The sequence below is a fragment of the Pinus tabuliformis genome, chromosome 7, assembly GCF_031772625.1.
Source record: "Pinus tabuliformis cultivar Carrire ecotype Pingquan chromosome 7, CPIR1, whole genome shotgun sequence".
NCBI classification, from domain to species: Eukaryota; Viridiplantae; Streptophyta; class Pinopsida; order Pinales; family Pinaceae; genus Pinus; species Pinus tabuliformis.
Window position 1 is genome coordinate 1,544,801,526 of NC_142293.1, and position 11,880 is coordinate 1,544,813,405.

At 31.9% G+C, this 11,880-nt stretch overlaps 1 protein-coding gene across 1 annotated transcript; it reads right to left on the bottom strand.

Annotated features, from left to right (window-relative positions):
- Positions 1-3,962: 3,962 nt before the first annotated feature.
- Positions 3,963-4,445, bottom strand: LOC149253779 (uncharacterized). Its single transcript, XM_089454589.1, has one exon. It carries the CDS (start codon positions 4,443-4,445, stop codon positions 3,963-3,965), a length of 483 nt encoding a protein of 160 aa, XP_089310715.1.
- Positions 4,446-11,880: the final 7,435 nt, after the last annotated feature.

Below are 11,880 nucleotides of genomic sequence, written 5' to 3' on the forward strand. Positions count from 1 at the left end.
TAAAGAACACTTGAATGCTTTCCAAATAGTCTTCAATTTAATACAACCATTTGTGAGGACACCAATCCTCTGTAAGCATCAACCTATAGTCGTTTTACTATTAAAGAGACAATATTTAGGCTTAAAATTTGTTCAAAAGAAGGTTCTCCCTCCTGGCAACTTGTACCCAACTCAAACTAGAATTCAGCCTCCATAAAGATTGTATCTCGAACCCAAACCAGGATAGAAACTTGGCCTCAAACAAGTCCAACATAATAGCAACCATTCCCAATAATTATACCAAAAACCCTTACACATAAAGCTTCCCCAATCCGGCTTCACTTCACTTCTTGTTGGTTCATGAGGTATGAAGCCTGCTCCTTCGCTCTACTAAAAAGATATCTAAATTGCTTCAGCAATGGCTAGAAATGTTCCTTCTTGTGTCTATTTATAGTGCATCTGGGGTCTAGACCAGGCCAACTTGTCTAGCTGTTGGGTTGACTTATACAACTAGGAGAATGTATAATGAATATTTAAAAAATCATTTCTCCTCTCCCGCGAGGAGTTAGAAGGCATGCCATATATCGTTGCAAAGGTATCACAATAAGCTTTCCAACCATATATGGTATGCTTACATTTGAGCTAAGTAATTGGAGTAAAATTGTATTCAAAATATGGTATCCAAATGGGGCATCAAAAATCCAAAAACAGTATTTCTTAGAGGGTTGAAATATGTTATTTGACTATGTAACTTTGTCCTTCATTTGGACAACCTTTGACATCAATAACAACCAATTTCAACAATATTGTCATTGATTAATATGAGATTTACTTAGTTATTTAAATCATTAGAAAAATATCAAATTTCTTTTTGTCAAAAATCAAATACTTCTAATTATCAAAATTCTCACATATATGGTATTTTTTGGTATATAACAAGGTCTAAAAGTAAGATTAAAGATCTATGACCTAAATCAACCTCATGGTCATTTAAAATGACAATTTTTATTTGGTTGTAAATGAAGATATCAAATATCACATCTACAACACTATTACTAAGTCCACAAATTCAAGTCATCTTATTAGATTTAGACTACTTCAATAGAATATCACAAATTATTAGATTTTTAAAAAATGTGAAACTTAATTATTGCATCCTTGAACTAATTTTGGGCCAAGCCTTTGAAGATTTTTTTTTATCTCCTAATTAAAATAAAGTCTTCATCTAACCATAAAAGGTTAAGATTAAAATCATTACTTAACAAAATCACTTAGTTACTTCTTATTTTAGTACGAAAATCTTAAAAAAAAAAAACTTTATTTCTTAGCAACGTTCTCACCTAAATTATAATATCTAGTATTTTTATTTTAAATATTTTTTTCATAAAAATAACAAATTAATCTATAATAACAAATTAAATATAAAAAATAAAATATAAAACTGAAAAACACAATATTTTATATATTTTAATTATTAAATAATTTTTTTAAATATTTTTAAACTAAATTTAAAATTAAAAAAAAATCATTATATTAAATATTATTAAGTTTTTATCTTTTTCACCCGGAAGACTTTGTATTGATGGTGAATAAGTATGTTCTTCTATTGATGGTGAATAAGTATGTTGTCAAAGCATTCCTTTCTTCATGAGTACTTACAAAAAAATAGCTTTCATCTTTTTCATAATATTAAATTAGATCTATTACTCTATAAAATATAAAATAATTTATAAAGTAATAAATATCAAATATATTTTGAAGCTTAATTATTTTAAAATTTCAATCATTATATTCTTTGATAATTTAAGTATAATAATACTCTCGATATGTTAAGATCGTTTCAAATATATAATTCATGTTATTTTAAAATATTATTTATTATTTTTAGTGCATAACTTTTTAAAAAATATATTTAAGTATTTTTTTAAGAAACTAACCAGAATTTGTATTGGAAAAATGGATTAAAAAGTATTGATTAATTAAATTTGATATAATTTAATGAATAGTCGAATTAAAGATTCTTGTGATCCATAACTTATTAATTAATGAAGATTTTTGGAAAAAAACACATTGTTAATATTTGGTCGAGGCGTTTCGAACCAGCCAATATGGTTTATTTTGGGGACAAGACGAAGAGATAGATCTCAACCAATATGGTTCATTTTGGGGACAAGACGAAGAGATAGATCTCAGAGGAAGGTTAAATAGGATGATAGGTCATACTAACCGCTGGAGGAAAACAGTTAAACTTGACTAAGGAGGGAAATTTATAATGTTTATTAATATATTTAAACAATTTATTTATCTATTATTATACTTTCTTTTTTTTAACCAAACAGTTATATTTGACTAGGGTAGGGAATTCTAATTTGTTTAATTATTTATTTACTTGATTAACTACTTTATTTATGCATTATTTTATTGTTATTGAATAATTGTTTATTTGGTAATGAATTGGAAAAATAAGGATTAAAAATAATAACTAAAAAATAAAATAAAAATAATTAAATCAATAAATGAATAAAAGGAATAAATAAATAAAATAAATAACAAGGGAATAAAAACAAAAAAAGGTGTTTTTTAAAAATAATAATAAAATTATTTAATTAAGTAATTATTTAATTATTTAATCAATTATTTAATTTTGACAAGGGAATAAAAATAAAAGAGAAGGTGTTAAAAAAATATATAACTAAATCAATAAATGAATAAAAAGAATATATAAATATTAAGAGTGTAAAAAATTAAATAAATTATTAACAAGGGAAAAAAATAAAAGAGAAGGTATATATATATATATATATAACACCTCTTTTATTTTTATTCCCTTGTTAAAATTAAACAATTGATTAATTTATATATAATTAATTAATTAATCAATTGTTTAATTTTAACAAGGGAATAAAAATAAAAGAGAAGGTGTTATATATATACCCCACACACGCACATCTATATATATATATATATATATATATATATATATTAATTTGTGAAGATGATAAATATTATTATTATTATTAAAAATCGGTAATAGTAATAGCAATAAATAAACGAATACTAATAATAAATGCATAAATAAAATAAAAATTAATCAATAAATAAACAGAGAGGCTAATACTCTCTAATAATCAAAGGAAGGATAAATAAGGGGGACTAGAACAAGAAAAAGACTAGACAAAGAGGAGAAAAAACTAGGAGGAGAGGGCGGGAATCCAACAGCTACTAATTTTCCAGCCGTCATCCCTATTAATATTATTAGAAGACCTCTCAATTTCAATGGCTTCCCTAAACTTATGGTGATGAAAATGAGAGATCTTTGCGATGACCTTAGCCTCCTCAATGCATATATGATGCTTGGTCTTCGCTGCATGTTCCGCCAAAGCAGAAGATTTGGTCCTCCCATGCTTGATATCAACAGCGTGTTCCTTAATCCTTTGGTTAATAGACCGACCTATTTCGCCAATGTATGAGGTACCACATGAACACGGGATAACATAAACACCTTTCAAATCCATAGGGTTCACTTGGTCTTTAACAGACCTTAGGGAGCTCTTAATGGTGTTGAGGGGTCTAAAGGTTGAGGGAACATTATGCTTCTTCAGGATTCTCGCAATCTTGTCAGTGGTCCCTTGGATGAAGGGGAGGTGAACTCCTGCAAGACGATCAGTAGTGTCAGTCTTAACCTTAGGACCTTTCCTAGCTTTGAGGAAAGCTTTGACACCCTGCTGCCTACTATAACCATTCTGGACAAAGACATTAAGGAGATGGGACTTTTCATCAGAAAGGTGGTCTTCATCTGAAATTCGAAGTGCACGAGTGGCTAACGTACTGAGAACACCTATCTTCTGAGCAGGAAAATGATGGGAATTCGCATGAAGATACTGCTCAGTATGAGTCTTTTTTCGATACACCTGATGGGAGAAAGATCCATCAGCTTTCCTTGAAATGAGGACATCAAGGAAAGGAAGGCAACCCTCAACTTCTCACTCCATGGTGAACTTTATGGAATCAGACTGATTATTAAGATGCTCGAAAAAATGATCTAACTTCTCAGGTTCGTGTTGCCATATGGAGCAGGTGTCATCGACAAATCTTTTCCAAAGCTTAGGTTTAAACGTAGTTGAAGATAAGGCTTTGGATTCAAAGTCTTCCATGAACAGATTTGCAACAATGGGGGACAGGGGAGAACCCATGGCCACCCCACAGGTTTGTTCATAGAATTCACCTTCAAAACAGAAAAAGGTAGAAGTGAGGCAAATCTCAACTAATCTGGCAGTGTTGGGATTTGTAAGACAAAAGATGACATCAAGGGAATCCTTGATGGGGATGATAGTGTACAGGGAAACGAAATCAAAACTGATAAGACCGTCTCCTTGATCGAATTTCATATCTTGTAATTCACTAACAAAAGAGGCAGAGTCTTTGACAAAGGACTCCGTCTGACCCATGAGGGGTTTAAGTTTCATGGCTAAATATTTTGCTAAAAGATAGGTAGGCCCACCTATGGTGTTGACAATGGGTCTAAGGGGGGCCCCTTCTTTGTGAATTTTAGGAAGCCCATAGATCCTGGCAGTGATAGGGTTACTCTCAATGAGCTTGTGGCTCAAGGAACTAACAGAGCTACTAGATTTTATAGCAAGAGCAATAGATTTGTAAATAGTTTTCAAGGAATTCTTATCGAGTTTTCTATAGCTACCGCTATTGATCAAGTGATCTAGCATTTTCTTTCGGTAATCCTCTTTATCAAGGATGACAGCAACCCCACCTTTGTCTACTTTTAAAACGACGATGTCTGGGTTCCTATTCAAGGATTTTAGGGCGTCGAACTCATCCTTGCTAATGTTATGCTTGGGGGGCTTTGTTTTCCTAAGTATAACGACACAGTCTTGCCGAATAATATCTTTAATATTATCAGGTAAGCCCTTTATCCCAGATTCTACATCACACATAATATCAGCCACCGGAATTTTCTTGGGAGCAAGGGCAAAATTTAATCCCTTCTCCAAAAGACTAAAAAGCAGAGGAGGAAAAAAAGAACTCGATAAATTAACTACTTTATTATTAGGATGATTAATATTGTTATTATTAATAGTATTTCTGTTATTACAATCGTCATCTTTATTATTATTAAGATACCTAAGTACTCTCTTGTTGTTGTTATTATAGTTAGATATAATAGAATCCTTATTATTACTAGATCTACTATTATTTTTAACACTATTTAAATCTACTTCTTTAAATATCTCTATTGGCAATGTGATTTTTTCCGAAAATCTTCATTAATTAATAAATATTTTTAATTTTTTATTAATATTTAAATTGTTGAATTGAGGCTTCTGTGATCCATAATAGTTATAAGTAAAACTTCGGCGTAAATCACATATAGAAAGACCTTTGTCGACGCCTTTCGAACCAACCAGTGTGATTCATTGTCGGGACAAGAAAACATTAATTTAACAATTTAAAATATTAATTTTTATTTTTATTTAAAATTATTTAATAAAACCATCACTATTTTACAATCTTCTTTATTTTTTTTACATATTTCTACTTTATATAAACTTTAAATCAAATTTATTATTTTATATACTTATTTTATTATAATATAATTATTTCAATCTTTTTCAAATCCCCACTGATTTTGGAATTCACCACGCTCCTATAGATTGATATTAAATTAAAATCTGACATATCGAGTAAATAATATTATAATATAGAAAACTCCAAAAAATTTAAAATTTTCAAATGCATGTTAATATGGTAGATCCTATATTTCATCATCAAATATTCTCATTTTGACTTTTTAGACATTAAAGCATATGTACAATGGGAAATTAAAGTGTTTTTAAATGTAAAGTTAAGAACCAGGTGCATCTTCAACAAATAGAAACACAAATCATGAAAATATGAAGGAAACAAACTGCCTAGTATCTTCAATCAGAAATGTACTCGTTTATAATTTAAGAACCTTGTAAATTATAATTATGAATAATTATGAATTATATGGGATAGGCATTGGACTCACATCAAAAGGTGCTTAGTAATTTTATGGTAAGAAAAGAAATAAAGTTAAGCGGCCATCTAACAAAATTGTTTTTTATTTTGAAAGTTATGGAAAAAATTGGTAAAGATTTTTGTAAATCCAAGTTATAGCTATCAAACTTCAAAATTTTAGGTGCTCCAGAAATTTTTGATGGTGCTGAATCTATTTCCACCATCAAAAACATGATTCAAATACTGTCTCTACAAGATTTTTTGGAATTTTTTTTGCCAGAATTATAACCACTTTTGGCCATCCAAAGAATTCCTCCGCCTCCTCCAAAAGTTAGTGGTCTCTGTACAGCGTGCAGATTGCAGATTAGTCTGATTGTTTGCAGTACACTTTTTCATGACACTGTGGTTTGTCTTCCTGTTTCACATAATTCAACAAATTCAAATATTTCACATAATTCAACCAATTCAAATATTTTCTTAAAAAAACATTTATTTTATAATTTTCTTGTTATTAATAATTAAAGCAATAGAAAAAGTAACACAACAGGTCTCTAAAAAGTTTCCTCAATAACTTATGTTCAAACCTCCCCTACCTACCTGTGTTCAAACCTCCCCTACCTCCGGGCATGTGAGCTAGATAGAGACATCTGACCTACCAAAAAAGCAATTAAAACACATGGATATCTAAAAATTGCAAAACTTAAATTAGGTTATGTTGTCATATTTGCATCCCCATTCATATGGAACAGGACAATTCATTTTCAAGTATCAAAGCAAAACCTTAAAGCCCACTAAGGTCGTATTATTGTGAAGGACAGTTGTATTACAGCAAAGAGGAGATTTGTTACAGCAAAAACAACAACAAAACCTATAATTAAAATAACTTTTTTTAATCATTTTATATAATTTTAATTTAGGATTTAACAGAGATAAAAAGGAAAATTGAATTGTAAATTTTTCGACCAATAGAGAATTTTTCAATTAATTATAAAATATTTTTTTTATTTCAAGTTAAGGGTAAACCTTTTTATTTTTCGAAAGATATTATAATATTCAGCGTATAATTATTATATGGTAGATCATTTCAACCTATTCTAAAGGAAACTAAGTTTGTGGGCTATCTATTAACAGTATATCCACTTCAAAATCTTAACAATATAAAAAATTGCATTGTCATTAAAGAAATGACATTAGCATCAAATCATCGATCTAAATTTTTAAATATCAGAAAACTAAGTAAGAGGACACAAGTTTAGGGTCTCTTGCACTCGATCCCGGAGGGGCTAGAGGTGCAATATCAAAGATGCGTTGCTCAATTCTAGCAAGTTTGTTGCCCATCTACTCCATGTAAAATTTCATGTTGGGCTAATATGTTGTATTAGTCAGCGTGTCTCTCCATCATAAATCCTTTCCATTAACAATTTCATTTTCAAAAATAGAAAGAGAGCTTGAATATATTGCTTCCTTCTACCCCTCATATGTCCTAGATCTGCTACCAATTGCCCAAACTTTTCGGTATGAGTTCCTCCAAATGGTGCAATTCGTTACGGACATCAACATGGGTGTTAGCATTGAATGTTTTTGCCGCTTCACTAGCTTGACTATGATCCCGGTTTCACCCCTGTGGGCCCCTACCACCACCCTCACCTCTAAAACACGACATTTTTTGTTGTTGCATAGTGTTTTGTTTGTTGTTTCGCGCTTGTTTAACCTTCAAATGCAACCAACAAATATTACCCTCAAGAATATTAAGATGCCACAACTCTGAGAATAGAACCCACACACTAGCTTGAACGTCGTTAATTGACCTCCTAGACATAGGAAGCACGACACGGAGACACCAGGTCCTATGGGCCATGAGGTGTCGGTCACAACTGCTGCAAATTTGTTCAAACAAGGGATGTCTCTACCACCTGAGGGGCTCAGAGACTCTTGCACAACTTCCAAGTTACCAAAGCTGTTAAAAATTTGCAAATGACTCCCTTTACCATAGACACAAAACATAACAGTATTCACATCTTTATCCATGCAACTCAAAGCTTTATGAGGTTTAACAGGTACACCCACAGATAAAACAAGACAATTAAAAACACGGTTTTTCCTAGCAACCCAGGGATAAACCCTTCCCACAAAGATGAGCACAAATCTCTTTGGTCCAGAAGTTGATAAACCCATAATTCCAAATAAGAGCTATGTAACTAAGAAATTTTCGAGCTAGGAAAGGAGGCAGGAACACCTTAGGAGGGCCCTCAAAATACTAGCCCCCTATGTTGTAGCAACAAGAAGCAAACATAGATAGAGCCCATTCCCTTTATAACTCAAACACGATGGGAGCTGGGTAGCCCAAGAATTTTCCAAAAAACAACCAAACCAAGCAATTAACCAAAGAAAGTTATAAACGATGAGACTAGAAGACCATGCAAAAGCCTAAACATTAGAATTCCAGAAAGAGATAGGGAGACTCAAGCCAGGTAAGGAGAGAGAGAGCCTAAAGACAACATACCCATGAATCTACATGCGCATAAGGCGATTTTGACCCCTAAGCGTCAATGTCAATGACTGGTCCCAAATCCGTACTCCATTAGCACTGCCCAACTGTAACTTGCCCAACCACCAATAACTGTGATACAGACAAACTGACCGCTGGACCCTGGTTGTGAAGCCAAGCAATTATAAAAACCAGCACTCCTAAATGACATAGCACAGCTTGGTCCTCTGGCGAAAATGCCTCCAATACCTCCACAAACCAGCTAGCACAAGTGAGCCTAAATCTAGACTCTTCCTTAATTCCCATCGCATGCAACGACATATGCGGGGGTGGCCACACTGCCCCAGGGAGTTAATGTCTTGCATTCTCAAATCACCGAGGGTGGTGGGCACAAATCCCCACTAGGATCATATTTCTATTATTCACCCCATTGGGAATAAAATATATTTATTTTACAAATATTCATATTTTATATTTATATTTTTTTAATTGTATTTAAATTAAAATATAAAGTAGTTGTATTATTAATTAAAAATTATTTATTTAAAATAATTTTTTGGTTGGGTTTATCTCTGGTGGTTGGGAGGAATGATTGGGACACTCTCCACTCAAGTTCAATTCCCACAAAAAATATGATGAGCTTTAGTGTAATGGCCTCAAGCCTATAATATAATGGGCCAAAATATGAAAGAATACAGGGCTAAGATTAAATAGAAATAATCTTGATATATAAGAAAATTATTAAATTAGATATTAAAAAAAATATAATTGGAACCCTATATTGTGAAATATATATCAATTAATTAAAATTTATATATATATATATATATATATATATATATATATATATATATATATATATATATTAAAATAATTTGATTTGAAATATTAAAATAGAGTTGACCAAATTAGATTAATTAATTAAAACAATATTAATCAATTAAATTTTAGGGTTGGCAAGAGGGGAAGGGGTCTTGTATAGCTCTAAAGGAAATCATGTTAAGAGGTATCCATGGGGATTGGGACAAATGATAAACAGTCATGCATAAATGCATGGATTGTTGCAAGGTATGATATTGGCCAAAACCACACAAGTGTCCAACATTAGAATATCGAGGGATTCACTTATCATCATTCAACACTTATGCAAAGGAACCTCCCTAGGGATAAACATTTGGAGAACCTATTGAAGTGAATGAGGATTCTGGATGACATTCCACACAAAAAGTACTTTCATGTACTAAGAAGTCAAAATATAGAAGCCAATAAATGTGTGAATCAAGTTTTCCAACTTCAGGCAAGGTAATTAGAAGTAAATGGAGATTTGGGGTGGTGGAACCTACCCTAATGTTGAAGGCTTAAGCACGGTTTATGGAAAGAGCTATGAGCTACTTTTCCTTATTGAAAAATTATCACAGGGATCACAATAATCAAACGAAGATTTGGGGATGTTATCATTCTAAAATTTTGGAAGGGAACCTGATGGATGTTGTGGCACCCCCATTAAGTTTGGGGCATGTAGATGGTAGAACCTCACATCTTATACAATGGATTGAGACAATTCGAAGGACACGGTACTAAGACAATAATGGACAACTACTCGATAATGATGGCATTCAAGGGGGAGGCATTTATGAAGAGTAATGTCATTAATATGGATGACTCATGTGGGATAAGGGAAATAGCATGTGAATTAACGTCAAAGTAGCATAACAGATTATTGTACATTTACATTTCGGGATGCAAGATAAGAACAAAATGTCCAAGGAAGCACAAAATAATTTGTCAAGTTCCATGGAGCATACCCAACAACCATCCTGGTGATTCATCTTCATATGTTGGGATAATTTGATTACAAGCAGGTCTTTAGCCTTGTTTCATATTTTGGGTAAATATCAGGAATACTTGTGGCATTTTCATTGCTTTTAATAGGATCGACTTCTGGTTATGCAGGGTGCAACGAAAGCACTTGGATTTTGTTATACCAACAACCTAATGGAAAGTCTCTGCAATAAGGGGGTGGACTTGAGTTTTGAAGAGATGTCTTATATTGAAATTTGTTGAAGGAAGGAGCACTTCGTTTACGTATATAATTCAGCGTTGGTATCAAAGCTCGATAAATTTTAGGAATCAAAGAGAGACCCATGGTTGGCCCTATTTGGCTTCCATTTGTGAATTTGAGATGCATCCTAGTTTAAGGGCCTTCTCTATAACTCAATTACTAAGAGTATGCACAAATGAGGTGGAGTGAGATAATAAATGGAGATCGGGGAAGGAAAAAGCGTGTTATGTCTTTAGACTGAGTAGCTTTGAAAACAGTGATCCAATATATTGGGAAACACACAATTGCATTAAGAAAGACCAAAATGAACCAGTGATAGAGGGTATCCAAAGTTGTATACTAACTCGACTCCTATGATGGGGGTACTGTGGAAAATCTTGAGTTGCAACTTCTTTTCTAGGAATGATTGGTTCATGATGAGGTGTAGCAGAGAGAAAGCCTTTGGAACCAACATTAGACAAAGGCATACAAGTTGCAAGTGCAAGGAAAGGATCACTCAGTTATCGAAGCAAATGGATGACTACCAACTTGATCTGATGGTGATGAATATGAAATTGACGGAACAACTGGAGACAAGTGTTAATGTGTTGGAGAAGGTACAAACTCTGAAAGAAAATTCAACCAAACAAGAGGATGAGTCAGAGGCTCTTCGTAAGCAGATTTTTGATTTGCAGGAACAAGTTCAACTTTTGTGCAACAGTCTTAGTGTATCTAGTTCTAGGAGTTGGAAGGAAGTGCAAAAGTTCCCAAACCTCAACAAGCCACTAATGGAGGAAGATGATGATTTCAAGTAATATATGTATTGCTATAAATTTTGTCTCTTATTAGGAAGTTATTGTAGGTTGTATACATATAGGAATGTAATGAATTTTGAAAAAATATGGAGTCCCTTAGAAGTGTTAGTAGTCACTACCAAACAAAGGGATACGATGAAGAAAAAACAAGAATATAATGCATTTCCTAAGTACTTGCTATGACAAGGAACAAATTTAATAATATACAAAAACTCATTCCTATTAAAAAAAAATGTATTCATATATATAGATATTTATATAAATTTAATAATAACAATTAACAAAACAATTATTATATTAGATATAAAAATATAATTTGAGCCCTATCCTTTAAAATATATTTGTTACATAAATTAATAATTTGGAAAGAAAATTTAAAAAAAAATGATTTGGAATATTAAAATGAAGTTGTCCAAGATAGTATTTAGATTAATTAATTAAAATAATTGTTGTTTGGAGACTTCTGTGGTTGAGATTTGAAGAATGAGATTTCAGAATAGAATCCACAGGTGTCATTTTTAAAAGTTTGTGTTTTGAGTCTCCAAATGGACTTATCATCAGGA

What these genes read in the sequence shown, in the direction of transcription:
- LOC149253779 (XM_089454589.1), bottom strand. Translation starts at nt 4,445, where the DNA reads ATGAAACTTAAACCCCTCATGGGTCAGACGGAGTCCTTTGTCAAAGAC.